This window comes from Pseudorca crassidens, chromosome 7 (assembly GCF_039906515.1).
Source record: "Pseudorca crassidens isolate mPseCra1 chromosome 7, mPseCra1.hap1, whole genome shotgun sequence".
In the NCBI taxonomy this organism is placed as follows: Eukaryota; Metazoa; Chordata; class Mammalia; order Artiodactyla; family Delphinidae; genus Pseudorca; species Pseudorca crassidens.
In genome coordinates, this window is record NC_090302.1 from 31,600,747 (window position 1) to 31,618,864 (window position 18,118).

At 40.5% G+C, this 18,118-nt stretch overlaps 1 protein-coding gene across 2 annotated transcripts in view; it reads right to left on the reverse strand.

The window, feature by feature from the left end:
- TMEFF1 (transmembrane protein with EGF like and two follistatin like domains 1) overlaps positions 1-18,118 on the reverse strand; it is a 92,680-nt gene that overhangs the window by 6,460 nt on the left and 68,102 nt on the right. For both annotated transcript variants that reach the window (XM_067743805.1, XM_067743806.1), the window contains exon 8: positions 8,142-8,265. In XM_067743805.1, the coding sequence (XP_067599906.1) occupies positions 8,142-8,265 (124 nt within the window). The remainder of the gene's footprint in view (positions 1-8,141; positions 8,266-18,118) is intronic.

Sequence of the window (18,118 nt, forward strand, 5' to 3'; positions counted from 1 at the left end):
GCAGCCACTTTTGATAATAGTCCGGCAGTTCCTCAAAAAGTTAAACATAGAGTTAGCATTTAGTCCAGCAATTCCACTCCTAGGCAATTACCCAAGTGAAATTAAAACATATGTCCACACAAAAACTTGCACAAAATTATTCAAGGCAGCATTATTCATAATAGCCAAAAAGTAGAAACAGTCCAACTATTCATCAATAGGATATAGCTCCCAAGGCAAAAGAAATAAAAGCAAAACTGAACAAATGGGACCAAATGAAACTTAAAAGCTTTTGCACAGCAAAGGAAACCACAGACAAAACAAAAAGACCACCTACTGAATGGCAGAAAATATCTGCAAATAATACGACTTATAAGGAGTTAATACCCAAAATATATAATCAGCTCATACAACTCAATATCAAAAAAACAAACCAATCAAAAAATGGGCAGAAGGTACTTCCCTGGTGGTCCAGTGGTAAAGAATTGGCCTTACAATGCAGGGGACGCAGGTTCAATCCCTGCTCAGGGAACTAAGATCCTACATGCCATGGGACAACTAAACCCACATGCCACACTACTGAGCTCACGCGCCTCAACTAGAGAGACTGCATGCCACAAACTACAGAGCCCACGTGCCCTGAAGCCTGCGTGCCACAACTAGAGAGAGAATACCCACACGCCACAGCTATAGAGAAGCCCACGCACTGCAACGAGGAGCCCTCGCGCCACAACTTAAGATCCCGCATGCCTCAATGAAGATCCTGCGTGCCGAAACTAAGACCCAATGCAACCAAAAATAAAAATAAATTTTAAAAATTAAAAAAAAAAAATGGGCAGAAGACCTGAATAGACATTTTTCCAAAGAAGACACACAGATGGCTTACACATGAAAAGATGCTCAACATCTCTATTTATTAACAAAATGTAAAACAAAAAAAAATGAGATATCACCTCACATCTGTCAGAATGGCAATCATCAAAAAGTCCACAAATAACAAATGTTGGCAATGATGTGGAGAAAAGGGAACCCTCCTACACTGTTGGTGGGAATGTAAATTGTGCAGCCACTATGGAAAACAGTATGGAGATTCCTCAAAAAACTAAAATAGACCTACCTTATGACACAGAAATTCCACTCCTGGACATATATCCAGAAAAAAACAAAAACACTAACTTGAAAAGATACATACATCCCAATGTTCATAGCAGCACTATTTACAACAGCCAAGATACGGAAGCAATCCAAGTGTGCATCAACAGACAAATGGATAAAGAAGATGTGCTATATATATATATACAATGGAACACTCCTCAGCCATAAAAATGAATGAAATTCTGCCATCTGCAGCAACATGGAAGGACATAGAGAATATTATGCTTAGTGAAATAAGTCAGAGAAAGACAAATACTGTATGATATCACTTACTTGTGGAATCTAAAAAATAAAACAAATGAATGTAGATAGCAAAAAAGAAACAGACTCACAGATATAGGAAACAAACTAGTGGTTACCAGAGGGGAGGTGGAAGGGAGGAGGTGCAAGATAGGGGTATGGCATTAAGAGATGCAAACTACTATGTTTAAAATAGATAAGCAACAAGGATATATTGTACAGCATGGGGAATTATAGCCATTATTTTGTAATAACTTTTAATGGAGTATAATGTATAAAAATACTGAATCACTATGCTGTATACTTGAAACTAATATAATATTGTAAATCAATTATACTTCAATTTAAAAAAATGAAGAATCACAGTTACTATTTTTAATAAATTTAAGGGAACTTTATCTCATTAGTCCTCACTTAAAGAGGGTATTTTCTGGTAATTCCTTGGCGGTCCAGTAGTTAGGACTAGGTGCTTTCAGTGCCAAGGACACAGGTTCAATCCCTGGTTGGGGAACTAAGATCACCACAAGCCATGTGGTGTGACCAAAAAAAAAAAAAAAAAGGAGGGTACTTTCTCATACAGGGAACTTCCCTCAATAATATAGCTGCAATAAATTCAATAATGAAGTCTCATAGGATTATTTAAAATAATGCCTTTCATGGTAGGCTAACAGCTAAAACTCAAAGCTCAGTGAAATAAAAATAGTTCCATAGGGAGCTATAACAATGTCCTAGTTATTCAGCTGACACTTTAGCTTAACCCAAAGATTAAAAATCAGAATATCGGGCTTCCCTGGTGGCGCAGTGGTTGAGAGTCCGCCTGCCGATGCAGAAGACACGGGTTCGTGCCCCAGTCCAGGAAGATCCCACATGCCGCGGAGCGGCTGGACCCGTGAACCATGGCCACTGAGCCTGCGTGTCCGGAGCCGGTGCTCCGCAACAGGAGAGGCCACAACAGTGAGAGGCCCGCGTACCGCAAAAAAAAAAAAAAAAAAAATCAGAATATCAAAAAAAATGTATAGGCCATATATGATTCAGGCAATCCTCCCTGGACATTATTTTCTGCACCTGACTTTAGGGTTATACTCTCCAAATACCCAGAGTATTAACTTCTAGGTTAGCACTACTTTTTCTGTTGCTGATTAAAGGCAGATCCAGACATTTGGTCCTCTACTGCCTACTCTTTCATCCCCACACCCTCCATAGTAATCTCATTCACTCCCATGGCCTCATGGGCTGACTCATTCACTCATCCATTTAACACATTTATTGAGAACCTGACATGTGCCAAGTACTATAATGGGCATTTAGGTTACATCAGTGAACAAAGATCTCTGGCCTGTTTACCCTCTAGTCAGGGAGGGAGGGTCAAGAAACACGCTAAGCAAATTAAATGGTTATGTTAGAAGGTGACATGTACTACACAAGAGAGAGGAGAGAGAGAACTAAGGGATAACATGAATGCCAGGTATGGGCCAGGAAGGGAGGACTGCAGCTTTAAGTAAGGTGGTCAAGGTAGGCTTCAGTAAGAGACATGTGAGTAAGGATGTGAAAGAGGTCAGGGAGTTTGCCATGTGGACAAGTGGGAGGACAGCCTAACAGGCAAAGGAAGAGTCAGCACAAAGGCCCTGAGGTGGGAGCATAAGTGCATGGTGTGTCCAAGAAATAGCAAGTATGCCTGGAGTGGGCCAGCCGAAGGGAAGCAGGGGACCAAGACAGAGAGGTAAAGGGGCCCACCTGTGAAGTTCTCCTCATTCAGAAGATGGAGGAGTTGCTGGAAGGGCGTTAGCAGAAGAAGGACATGAACTGACTTTTATTTTAAAAGTCTCACTCTGGCTGCTGTGTTGAATATGGACTATTTAGGATACAATCAGGAAGGCTACTGCATAATGCCAGAGGGGAAAAATGGTGCCTAGACTAGGAATGGCAGTGACAATGATAAGAAGTAATCAAATTCTGGATATATTCTGAAATAGAGCAAACAGGACTCTTCAACTGACTAAATATGGAGTATGACAGAGACAGAAGTCAAAGATGTATCAGAAGTGTTTTGTCTAAACCAATGAAAAGATGGAGTTGGCATCAACTGAGATGGAGAAGTTATAGATGGAACAGGTTTACGGGAGGGTAGACAGATCAGGAGATCAGCTTAGGTCCTGTTAGCTTGGGGTGTCAGACAACCATGTGAAAATGGCAGTGAGGGAGAGAGATCTGTGAGTCCCACACTGAGGAGAGAGGTCTGGGATGGGGGTCATTAGCATACGACATGTAAAGCCCTGAGGCTGGAGGGAATCACTAAGGAAAAGGACCAGGGCTGGATCCTGGTGGTACACCAACACTGAGAGACCAGGAAGCAAAAGAGGACCCAGGCAAGAAGGCTGAAAGGAATGGCCAGTGAGGTAGGAGAAAACCAAGAGAGTGTCGTCCTGGAAGCCAAGTGAAGAATGTCTATCACACAGGAGGTCAAACGCCACTGACCGTTCAAAAGTAATTTAAGACTGAGAATTGACTAATGAATTTAGTAACAAGAACGGTCTCAGTGAAGTGCTGGGTGGCAAAAGCCTATTGGGATGGATTCATGAGAGATGGGAAGTGAGAAACTGAAGACAGATTATAGACAACTGTTTTGAGTTCTTCTACAAAGGAAAGGACAGAAATGGGACAGTAGCTGGTAGAGGTAAGAATGACAAATATCTTTCAAGGTAAAAGAAATAAAAATATATTTACAAATATATTAAAAAATATATGTACACAAGAATATATGATAAGAAGAAAAGGGGGGAGCACTGCTGGCAGTGATAGTAAAAAGTCTGTGGGCATTCTCCTCATATTGCTTCAGTTTTCTCAGTGAACTTGGAAACAAGATCATCAGCTGAGAGTGAGGATGAGAGAGGAGTGAGTCTGAAGAGAGGGGTGACGGTATAAAGCAGTCACCTTATCTAGGACAGGAGGATGAATGGACCGCAGTTATAGAGTGACTGCAGGCAGTATACAGGGCCCACTGAGTATAAAGGTCAGTGAGACCAGTCAGTCTGGTGAGTATAGGTATACAGCAGGCGGGAAGCTGGAATGAACCTGGATTATAGTTTTGTCAAATGAGTATATGATGAAGCAAGAGACGGACTGCAAGGATTGACCACGAGTTAAGCTGAGTAAGGAGGCGATGAGGACATGCAGGGTGAGAGATCAATTACTTGGAGGCCCAGTGGGGTGGAAGGACTGCTGAGTAGGAATTAGAAGGGATACGCTAGAGATGGAATGATTCCCAAACACACCTTCAATGTGCATCTGTCTCATGAGTTCCAAAACCACAGATACCCAGTAGCCTACTAGGTAAGAGGATAGCCCACAGGCACCTGAGACCAAGCATTACTAAGCTCAGTACATCATGTCCCCGCAAACCTCCTGCCCCCATTCTCCTTCCCCACTCAATTCTGCATCAGCCAGAAACCAGGGAGACTCTTGATTCTTCCTTCCCATGACCCTCCACCAACTCCCACATTCCCATCTTCATATCCAACTGGTCACCAAAACCTATGGATTCAGCCACCTATTTTCCCTCTGCAACTTATCTCCTCATCTCATTCCCACTACAACTTCTTTACTTGGTTCAGGCTCTCACTGTTCACTCATACACAGTCTCCTAACATTCAGTCTTCTAATCCATTTTTCACCAAGCCACCAGGGTGGCTTTCAGATCTGACCACATCGTTCTTATTTAAATCCTTAAATGGCTTCTCACTGCCTTTAAGACAGAGGACAACCTCCTGGGTTGGCACAAATGTCCCTGTAAGACTTGTCCCTCCTCCTGCAATGTCCTCCATGCCCCCTTCAGGTTGAAGTGCTTTTTTGAAGTCCCAAATCACCTCATGCATATCTATGTATGATAGCATTTTTCATATTATATTTTAATTGTGTATTATTTGTCAGTCGCTGCCACCAGACTGTATGTTTTTTTGAAGGCTAGATCCATGTCATACTTGAATTTGAGACCCCAGTGCCAGGTAGGATTTGGTACCAAATAGGCAATAAATAAACAAACTAATGATGGGACAATGCTAAAAGATTTTAACCTAATAATAGGACTGTGCCTAAAGGGTGTTCATCCCTGCCTGTTTCCTGCTACTCAAACACATACACCTACCAGTGGAAATGCATGTGATACTATGGCCTGGTTCTTGTGGACACTATAAACGCTTAGACAAAAAAAAAAAGATCACCTGCTTTTTGGAGTTACAAGAATGCAGAAAAGAGATTCTGTAGCATTTAAGAAACACCTCTGGTCTGAAGAAGAGGGAAAAGTTGGCCATGATCACATGTCATTCAAAAACTATTTACTGAGTAGCTACTGGAAGTGGCCCTATGCTAGGCACTAGGGAGAGAGTGGTTGGCAGAGCAGAGTCCCAAACCTAATGGTGTGTACAGTCTAATAACATCAATTGCTATTTCTTAAACACACATTGTGTAACAGGCACTGTGCTCAGCACTTTGCATACACTAGCTCATTTAATTTTAACGACACTAGGAAACAAGTACCATTATTATTTTTTTTTACAAATAAGGAAAATGAGGCTTAGAAATTTTAAGTAACTTCCAAAGGGCATAGCCAAAAACTGGCCAATCCGATATACCTGATTCCAAAGCCTTTAACTACTAAACCATTCAGTCTTCTTTTGTTTTTTTAAAACAAATTTGGTCTATTCTTCAGTTCTGTTTTTGTTTTTTTATTTTATTTTATTTTATTTATTTATTTATATTTTTGGCTGCGTTGGGTCTTTGTGGCTGCGCACGGGACTTCCTCTAGTTGCGGCGAGCGGGGACCACTCTTTGCCGCGGTGCACGGGCTTCTCACTGCGGTGGCTTCTCTTACTGCAGAGCACGGGCTATAGGCATGCAGGCTTCAGTAGTTGTGGTGCACGGGCTTAGTTGTTCTGCGGCATGTAGGATCCTCCCGGACCAGGGCTCGAACCCATGTCCCCTGCATTGGCAGGCGGATCCCCAACCACTGCACCACCAGGGAAGCCCCCATTTAGTCTTCTTACTGTTAATGAGTAAAATACTACAAAGTGACCTGGTATCATTTCATTATCAGGACATCATCCTCTCTCATCCCTCAGTGTTAGGTATCTTAAAAGACACTCTCTGATCTGATCTTCTTTCAAGGTATGTATGTCACTGTGAGACAAGTATGAGGAATCCACTGTATGATTTTATTTTAAAACTGGCCTGTTCTCCCTTGCATGGCTGTATTTTTTTTAACATCTTTATTGGAGTATAATTGCTTTACAATGGTGTGTTAGTTTCTGCTTTATAACAAAGTGAATCAGTTATTACATATGTTCCCGTATCTCTTCCCTCTTGTGTCTCCCTCCCTCCCTATCCCACCCCTCTAGGTGGTCACAAATCACCGAGCTGATCTCCCTGTGCTATGCGGCTGCTTCCCACTAGCTAGCTATTTTACGTTTGGTAGTGTATATATGTCAATACTACTCTCTCACTTCGTCCCAGCTTCCCCTTCCCCCTCCCCGTGTCCTCAAGTCCATTCTCTATGTCTGCATCTTTATTCCTGTCCTGCCCCTAGGTTCATCAGAACCATTTTTTTTCTTAGATTCCACATATATGTGTTAGCATATGGTCTTTCTGACTTACTTCACTCTGTATGACAGACTCTAGGTCCATCCACCTCACTACAAATAACTCAATTTCATTTCTTTTTATGGCTGAGTAATATTCCATTGCATATATGTACCACAGCATGGCTGTATTTTTTTCAATGTTCAGGAAAAGGGGTGGGGTGGGGGGGAGGCTGGTGCTAGCTCCTTCAAAGACAAGAAAACCTTTCAATCAGGAAGAAGCAGAAAGCTTAACAAAGAATTCTTAGTAACCATTAAAACAGTTTATAGTGTTTTGTTTTATTTTTTAAGTAGGAGGAGAGTGGGGCAGGGGGGTAAAGAGTCAGGAGAGTGGAGCTAAAGGAATAGAGGAACCAGGAGACCTGGTTTCACACAGCTTTCTTTTACTTCTTGAGAGAAAGATTCACTGGCCAGACTGCAGGGGGGCAGGAGTGAGCAGAATGAGAGCAATCTCCCCCAGTCTGGAAACATTGCCTGGCCCACTAGACCATCCGGAGGTGGAAGACAAGCTCCCAGAAGCAGCGGCAAGAAGTGTTATCAGTACAGACACAGAAGAGCAAAAAGCACAAAGATCATCAGGTTGAGTATCAGGAAATTTGAGACCTAGTTTTGTCTCAGCTCTATTTCTAACTTGCTGCTGAGTTCCAACAAGTCGCATAACCTCTCTGGAATCACACAGTTAAAGATTCACACCCTTTCTGTTTCCATCTCTCATATCACACCTGATTTTACATCCACATTCCCTCATTTTTAGAAATCTATTTTGCTATAAATTTTATTTGAGTTACATGTCCTCGGTTCTTAACACATTCTCTAGTCCCTCAAACCACTCTGTGATAGACTGCTTAAAAACCAGAATAATGTTGGTTTATGGCATATTTTTATATTAAAAAATACATAGCATAATATTAAAAATGTTAAGTCCATCTCAAAACCCTAAGAGAACATCTGTTTTTGTTTTTGCATATTACTTGCCAGTTTCTTCCAAATGATGCTGCTAATTTATTTTTTAACTCAATTGTAAATAAATACTACCTTTTAGTAATATTTTTAATCCACATTTCATTGCCTTCTATAGAGCAGTGACCAATGATGGAAAAAATGTCTCACCTCTGATCTGGAGGTACTCTGACTTACCTACAAGAAGCCTTCTGAGTAGAATAAATGAATTCACATTTTCCATGGATGCAGTAACCATTGAGGTTTTCAGGGCAAGGCATGTGGTTTCCAATATAAACATCTTCCCTTTGATCACTAGCATCTTACAAGAACATAAAACAGGTCAATAAACAGTGAAAAGCAAACTGAAAAATATGGACTTTTCAAAGGTTCTAAGGCAACAAATAAATTCACCCCTTGCTGGGTAATTTGGAAAGGAAATGTATCAGATAGGAGGCTGGACAAGAACCAAGGTCTCATTATGCCACAAACACAGCAGGCAGGCTCTTTAGACTCAAAGCATTTAAAAGTATTTGCAGGATGTGACCACTGTGAGCTACTGCTGTTTAAAAACAATCTGCCAAAAAAAAAAAAGAACCAACAAACCTTCAACATCTTTGCTATAAAAATAAATGTTACTTCTAGAAGAAATCTCACTTCCCTGACAGAGGGATGGCGTATACAGCATTGGCTTTTGGAAAGCTGACTTACTGTAACCATTCACCTTGAGGCTATGAAACTGAGGCCAAAGAACACTGGTATGGCAGAGAACAAGTATGAGATTCTGAAATTTTAGGATAAAAGGTTTATTTTGGTATGAAAACTATCCAGCATACTGATTTTTCCCCAAATGAAAATAGTTTTGCTGTTCTTTTTATATAGTTTTTCTTCGTATATGTTACTATTAAAAAAATTCAAATAATACAGAGAACAAATAAAAAAGAAATTTAAAATCACCTGAAATCCCTCTAACCAAAGAGAACCATTGTAAACGTGTTAATGAACATCTGTTTGGACTTAGGCATACTGATTTGAACTGAACTGTGTTGAACTGAAGAAAATAAGAAGGGTGGTGAGTAATACCACTATCAGAAATGGGAAGAGAGTCAGGAAGGAAAGATAGAAAAGGGCAGGAAAGATGAAGGCATGGAGACCCAGTCTTCTAAATCAATGATATTCATTCATTCATTCATTTCTCTCTCTATCCTTATTTGTCTCTTTCTCTCATATAGTTACATACACATGTACTCATTCACATACACAATCTGGAATCGATTTTTTTTTTTACTTTTTTTTCTGACATATACTTAATACTTTAGTCCTCAGCTCTATGGACCCAGAGTTCCCCAACGTTTACAGGCCTGTCCGTGTGTAGCAAAAATTCCCAGGCTTCCTGCCATTTCGTACAGTTCCCGCTTACAGATTCTGTGCATAATTAGCTGTGTGACGTTGAACATACCACCCTCTCTAAGCCTGAGATTTCACAACTGTAAAGTCAGGACCACAACAGGACTATACTTAATGCAGTTTTGAGAGGATTATGTGAGATAATTAATGTACGTACAAGACCACTAAACCAACCAGCTCTCCATGTACCAGATCATGCAACAGCAAAGGCTTATCTCCCCCAAATACAAAAAGTGTTAATATAATCTGAAGAAAGTTAATGGAGACAAATTAAGAAGGAATAAATAGGAGGCTATGTGTATATCTGTTTATACAAGTGTGGGGAGAGGAAAAGCAAGGGAGAAATGGGAATAGAAGTACCAAGTGTGAAAAAACTGAGAACTGAACATGCAGATTTTTCTGGAGATCAAAATTGACATACAAAAAGGAAAAAAAATTTAATGACTATTAAGCTCAAAGATATGATAACTACAGCAGAGAGTATCACGTCATCCTTAACAAGACCAAACTTACGTCACTTTACCTCAAATTTTATATATTTACATTATACTAATTTATGCCTAGGAAGAGCACTAAACTAGGAGAAATCCAACACGTAAAGTCTCAATTTTAAGGGTATCTCTGCTATTTTGTAACCTTAGTCAAATCATTTCTAAGAGAGTTGAATGAGATCAGCAAAGTCTATCAGAAGTATAATACAAGACATGTACATAATTTTTTATTTTCTAGTAGTCATATTTTTAAAAAGTAAAAAGAAATAGATAAATTAATTTTAATCATATATTTTATTTAACCTAATATATCAAATAAAGAACATTTCAACATATATAATCAACACATAAAATTTTAATAGTTTACATTCTTTTTTCTCAAATAGGTCTTCAAAATCTGATGAGCACTCCACACTCACAGTACATCTCAATTCCGACTAGCCACATTTCAAATACTCAATAGTGTCACATGTGGCTAGTAGCTACCGTATTGGACAGCACAGAATAGATGACTTACTCATTTATCATCATTCATCACCTTCCATATGTCAGGGACTCTGCCAGGTGCCAGGGATAGAAAAACGGTTAAGATATATCCTGTCCTCAAAGGGCGTATAGGGTCTCCTCCAGCTCCCAAACTGTAATTCTGCTGTGGCAAAAGAAATCAATCCCTCCTTTGGGCTGCTATAACTCTAGCACCCACTTCTGTACTACAATACTCACGATATTGTCTTATAACTATTTAGGTTTTTTAAATCAGTCTCTACCATAAGACTGTGAGCTCCTTGAGAATCTAGATGCTTGTATTACTCATTTCTGTATAACTCCTGACACCTAGCATGTAGTACTTTCTTGCTATGGTATCAAGCCAAAAGTACTATTCTACCTTCGCAATCAAGCCATTAAGTGACTCGAGAAATGCAACTGTCTCCCATAGTGCTTATCACCACCCTGCAACTTCTCAGAACATGATATTTTCATGGTATGATACACAGGAAGTATATAATAATGGGATTATAGAGACTGAGGTTATGTACTAACCTATAATAACAAAGTCCTATAAAGTGTATAACAAAAAGACCATATTGGTCTATAGAGGCTGTGGTAATGTACTAATCTACCATAAGAGAGTCCTAGAAACAGCAGGAAATTTCAAGAATAATGCTAAGCTGAAAGCGATCAGAGAATTCATATGCACGATAGCAATAAGAAAAAGTTAACTAAATTAATAATGGGTTTTGAGAAATTAATAGACAAAGTATGACACCAATAGCATTTACTGAATGAATTAATAAAGAATGTGGTATCAAGCTCTAGACAAAGCAAAGCCATATAAAACATGGACACATCTATTAAGACTTTGAAATCTGTGTCTATTCCAGAGTCCAAATTCAGCATCCTGCTCAGGGCCGGCACTATTCATTCCTTTATACTTACATACTATTTCTGTGCACATCCATATGCTCAGCTAAGCTGCAGAAGGTATAAAGAAAAAGTGGTCACAGTCCCTACCCTTATGAAGCTTATAATCAATTTAGGGAATCACACAAAAAGCTGAACAACAAAAGGGAAGGGGTCCCACATGAGAGTGTACAGCAAAATACCAAAAGAAGGTTTTATAATACTAGGTGCTATGGAAGTTCACATGCAAAGGAGAACTCATTTTAGGCAAGATAACCCAGGGAAGGATTCATAGAAAAGGTAGGACTCAAGTTAGGTCTCAAAGCATAGACAGATTTAGATAGAGGAATGGTGGAAACTGAAAGGCAGGTATAACGCACCTGTTCTCACTCTCAAGAACGAGAGTTAAATGGACCTAGCAAGAGCTGTACATTCAGACTGGAGAGAGGTGTAAGTCAAAGTTGGAAAAATAAGCTGAAATCAGAGTACGGAAAAATCTGAACCTCAGGTGAGAAATGTTTTCTTAATCATATGGACAGGGAGGACCCTGAACTCCTCCTAGCTGGAAAGCAACACAATGAAAGCCATGTTTTACAAAAGAAGTTAACTGAGAGTGGTTACCTAGGGCTGGTGGTTCGGAGGCAATGAGGAGTGACTAATGGGTGTGAGGTTTCTTTTGAGGGTGATGAGAAATGATCTAAAATTAGATTATGATGTGATGCTAGTACAACTCTGCAAATATACTAAAAAAAAACACTGCATTGCACTCTCTAAACAGGTGAACTTAATAGTATGTAAATTATATCTCAAAAAGCTGTTAAGAATTAATTGGAAGATAAAGGTAAAACCAGGTGACCAATTAGGAGGTTACTACATAATCCAAACTGTGGCACTGAAAAGCTTGAGCTCAGAAGTTGGAATAGATATTAGAAACACAGAAAAAAATAAATATGGCTGGAAGATGCTTTGGAAAGTAAATGAGCTCAGAAACTCAGATCTGAAAGGGTCCTTGGAGGCCATTTGGTCTGATGAAGGAATTTCTTTAGTTATAGCCTCGAGATCCCATTTCTACTTAAACACTTCCAGAGATAAGGAACTCAACGTAATACAGTTAATTCCAATACTATCAAATTCTCCTCATGTTAAGTGAAATCTCTCTCTCATTAACTTTGTGTGGACTTCCCCATGTCTGCTCACCACCTAACCCACTGCCTACGAATTTTTTTCTTAAGGTCAAACTTCCCCAGTTCCACCCTTTATATAGTCTGCAACAACCAACTCACTAACATTTAAGTGCTTAGTAAAACAGAACTGTCCTCCTTATTGAAGATGCTCCTAATATAGAGTTGTGTAAGACAATTTTGCTTTAGAGAGGATGAACAATTGGTCAATAAACATACAAAAAGATGCTCAACATCACTAATCATTAGGCAAATGGAAGTCAAAACTATAAGATAGCACCTTAACACCCATTAGGATGACTACTACCCCAAAACCAGAAAATAACAAGTATTGGCAAGGATGTAGAGAAATCGTAACCCTTGAGCACTGTTGGTGAAAATATATAGCAGTACAGCCACCAGGGAAAACAGTATGGTGCTTCCCCGAAAAATTGAAAGTAGAAGTACCTTATGATCCAACAATTCCACTTCTGGATATATACCGAAAAGAACTGAATGCACGGTCTGAAAGAGATAGCTATATACCCATATTCATGGTAGCATTATTCACAATAGCTAAAACAGGAAGCAACGCAAGTGTCCATCAATGGATGAGTGGATAAACAAAATGTGGTACATTCATGCAATGGAACATTATTCCGGCCTTAAAAAGGAAGGGAATTCTGACATGTTATAACATGGATGAACCCTGAGGACATTATGTTAACTGAAACAAGCCAGTGACAAAAAGACAAACACTGTATGATTTCTACTTATGTGAGGTACACAGAGTAGTCAAAATCATAGAAACAAAAAGCAGAATGGTGGTTACAAGGGCTGAGGGGAGGGGGGAAATGAAGAGTTGCTGTTTAATGGCTATAGTTCCAGTTTCACAAGATGAAAAGGCTTCTAGAGATGGATGGTGGTGATGGCGGCACCACGGCATAAGTTTATTTAGTACAACTGAACTAAACACTTAAAAGTGGTTAAGATGGTACGAGTTGCTATATATATTTCACCACAATAAAAAAATTGCAAAAATGACTCTAATGTGAGCCTAACGACAGGAGAGAGAATGTAGTAAACTGAGTTCAAATTTAGACCTCCAGTCCTCCGGAAGGTATTTATTAAGCACCTATCATGTTCCAGGCAAGACGGCAGTTCCTGGAGGTTCAGGCAATGGCAGTTCAAACAAAACGTAAGTGCAAAGACCCACTAGGCAGCTGAACGTATGAAACTAGTTCTTAGAGAAAGATTAAAGCTAGAGAACAAGTGTTCGCCAAGGTGATAGCTGAGGGCAGATTAAATATTCTGAAGAAAATTAGAGAAAGTAGGCAAGAGAAAGCAGGCATTTTTTCCACAAATCCCTACAGTTAAGAAATTCAATATACTCTTTCTTGCTTCCCCTATACCACCCTGCACCCCAAGCTTCATCACTAACACATCCTTCCCTAACCCGAGTCTCCTTGGACCCCAACAGAGAATTATTTACCTAGGTAGAAACTCTTACCTACCCTCCAACACCCCCTATGCTCTCGTGTCTAAATCCCACTCTTTTCTTTATCAACCCTAACTCTTTCTTTCCTGGTCTTTCTACTCTGCCCAGTGAAACACCTTTTCTAACGTGCAGAATTCTGGAACAGTTGTGATACAAGAGAAAGAGCACCAGGGCTTAGGGTCAGAAAGTCTGAATTCTGATCTTTGCTCTGCCATTCTACATGAGCCACAAACTCTCACAGTTTCAGTCTTCACCTGCAAAATGACAATAATATGGCTGTGATGAGGATTAAATATGCGTAAGCACCTGGCACACAGCAGGGCGGTGCTGATTAAGAACTGTTGAGTGGATGAACACCCTACTGTCACTCATGAACCACATGAAACATGCTATAGACAGGTAGACTCACCAATGGCAAGAACTTTTAACACAGCCAGGCTTCTAACAACGAAATTAGAAAACAAAAATATTTACAATCACCATAATAACATTGATAAGGAATTCAGTGACACAGCATTTAATACTGAAAGTAATCCTAGGTAGTAGATATCACTGCCCCCATTTTATAGAAGTGATCACTGAGGCTCAGAGAAATCAGGCCACACAGCCTTTAAAGTGTAGACCAAGTCTGACTTCAGAGCACAAGCTCTTAACCATCACACTATTACTTCACCAAGCTACGCTGGGAGATGGGTAAGGAATGGACATAAGTGGAAAGTCCAAGCACCTGTTCTCTAGGCCAAGTAAATTAGATAACTTCAAAAAGGAAAGATTAAAAGGCATTAAAGATGTAATAAAGCACAGTTTCAGAAACCACAGCAGAGATGTAGCCTCACACAGCAAGAACTGGGCACAGTCCTGAACAAACAATGCCCTCGGGCAAGTGGTGACAGGCTCCATGAACAACAGCTGCAACTGTTAGTCTCTGAACAATTATAAAAAGTGTGCTTGGTCACCCATCGGCTCCTTCCACCCACAGAGGCATGCAGAAACAAATCTGCCACCAGCGGCAATGTTTTCAAATACAAAGGGGAGTATGGTTCTAAGTGATTATATTGTAAGAAAGCCCAGCTCCAGATGGCTTATCTGCAAAGCCATGTTTCACTGGCAACCTGTCCTGGTCCATCCATGCCGCACTCAAATAAAGCATCAGGAGTTGCTATTAACAACCAAGACATGCACCTAGAAGGTGCTGCTGAGGCGGAAACAACATCAATGCTGCAAAGGTAACTCTAGGGCTCATTATTTCCACAAATCCCTACAGTTAAGAAATTCAGTATACTCTTTCTTGCTTCCCCTATACCACCCTGCACCCCAAGCTTCATCACTAACACATCCTTCCCTAACCCGAGTCTCCTTGGACCCCAACAGAGAATTATTTACCTAGGTAGAAACTCTTACCTACCCTCCAACACCCCCTATGCTCTCGTGTCTAAATCCCACTCTTTTCTTTATCAACCCTAACTCTTTCTTTCCTGGTCTTTCTACTCTGCCCAGTGAAACACCTTTTCTAATGCACATAAACTCATCCATCTCCGCAGCTGTTTGCTTAGGAAGTACTCCTTTCATCTCCCTGATATACCAAAATCACATTACTCCTCCATCCCCCTTCCTTTCATCTTCCCCTGCTGTGCTCACCACCTGTCACCTCCAGATCAGCATCCCACTCTCATCTCCCAACGAAGGCCCTCCCGTGGGGGTCTGTACCATCCACCTATGCAGCCTTCTAACCATCCTCATCATGACTCTCCACCACGCTCCACAACACACACTCTCACCTTCCTTCAGTGATTTTAGCAACTGGCTCAGGCTTACCTTTTGATGAGGCAAATTTATCAAGACCATTTTTAAAAGGGCATATCAAACAAGCTGTATTAATACGGTTAGATTTTAGGCTGTATGAAAACATCTTGGGATAAAAATGGCCACATTAAAATGTCATTTGCCACAAAGGAACTTTCTGGGTGGATGGAAACGTTATAGACTACGATAAGGTGTAATGCAGATGGGGTATATCCATTTGTCAAAACTGATAGCTAACATTTGTGCATTTCAGTGTATGTACATTACACCTAAAAAAAAAACCTGTAGGGCTTCCCTGGTGGTGCAGTGGTTGAGAGTCCGCCTGCTGAAGCAGGGGACGCGGGTTCGTGCCCTGGTCCAGGAGGATCCCACATGCCGCGGAGCGGCTGGGCCCGTGAGCCACGGCCGCTGAGCCTGCGCGTCCGGAGCCTGTGCTCCGCAACAGGAGAGGCCTCAACAGTGAGAGGCCCATGTACCGCAAAAAAAATACCTGTAAAATACGAATAATGATAATCCACTGGGTAGAGATATATAGGCAAAACAAGAAAGACAGAATGCTCTTAACCATTGATGGTGGCTGGGTACATGAGGTTTCATCATACTATCCTGTTCGTTCATGTTTGAAATTTTCTACAATCAAGTTTTTAAAATGTCACATACCCAGCTCCCACACACCTCATGCTCTGCCATCATATCCCTTTATGACGTCAACATCTGCAACCAAGCTTCTAACACTGCGATTTCAATATTTACCACAGGTTTTCCAACAGCCCAAGAAAGGCACTGATTCAGCCACCCTGCTGGACATTCAAATACTCCATTCTGGGAGCACCCTTCTCCAAGAGCTCAGCTTTACAACATTCTTACTGAGCACTAGCTTCCAATTTTTCTTTCTGATGCTGTGTCCCTGCTTTTCACTTTGTAGCCTCCATTCCTAGATCCTGCTTACCTAGTCTTGGTTGTGTACTGGGGACACGAATATTTACTAAGGGGCTCCTATAAATGCTTGTGAGAACAACAACAAAAAAAACAAAAGCAAATGGGGTAGACATACAAAATAGTTACCTCTGACCTTTATTCCTTACTACTAGCACATGTGTTAACTCTTACAATCTGGATTTCATCTTCACAACTCTATAGAAACTCCTTGGTCCAAGATTACCAATGATCCCCTTGTCTTCAAATTCGATGCTTGTCACCTAAGTCCTTTACGCAGCGTTTTAAACTACTAGCCAACCTTTCTGTTTGACTTCTGTGCCACTGCACTCTTGATTTTTTTCCTCTGGATCCTCTTTCTGCTTCATCCTGGCCTCCTCTCCTTTCTTTTTTCTTTCCTTCTTTTTTTTTTTTTTAATATTTATTTATTTATTTATTTTTATTTTTGGCTGCTCTGGGTCTTAGTTGTGGCATGCGGGATCTTCGTTGTGGCATGTGAGATCTTTAGTTGCGGCATGTGGACTTCTTAGTTGCAGCATGCGGACTTCTCAGTTGCTGCATGCAAACTCTTAGTTGCAGCATGCATGCAGGATCTAGTTCCCTAACCAGGGATCACACCCAGGGCCCCTGCATTGGAAGCATGGAGTCTTACCCACTGGACCATCAGGGAAGTCCCTAGCCTCCTCTCCTTTCTAAATAACAATGCTGTCCAACAGAACTTTCTGCAACTCTTGATATGTTCTATTTCTATGCTGTCCAATATGGTAGCCACGGGTCACATGGAGCTACTGAACATTTGAAATATGGCTAGTATAAATGAGAAACAAAACCTTTAATTTTATTTTATTTTAATAAATTTAAATTTAAATAGCCATGTGCCCAGTGGCTACCCTACTAGACAATACAGCTCTATAATCTCTCTCACTTGTTCTCATGACTTCGGTTATCACCTCGACTGACTCACAAATTTATGCTAATAAGCAAAGTCACCTGGGTGAGTTCCACAAGCAACTCAAACTACAAAATAAATCACCTCCATCGTCAACTCCTCCCTTACCTTACCCCAAACACCTTTCCCCTCCCAACAGTCTTAGTTCTATAAATAGAATCCATCAACTAAGTCATCTGAGCTTGAACTCTTTATCCCCCATATCTAAGCAGGATCCTTCTGAGTTTACTTAACTGATCTCCCTGCCTCTAGTCCAAAGTACATAATAAGCACAATTTCTGCCAGATATAATGCATTCAACTGGTTAACTTTGTTGTCTTGCCTTTTTCAAATATATAATGATTTTGCCACTGCCCACAAATGAAGTTTAAACGCCCTAGGATAACACAGCATTCAAGACTTTACACATGGGAATTCCCTGGCAGTCCAGGGGTTAGGACTCAGCCAAAAAAAAAAAAAAAAGACTGTACACAATCTGGCCCCAAGCTACTTTTCCAGTCTTGCCTTCCACTTCTGCCTCTTAAGCCCCC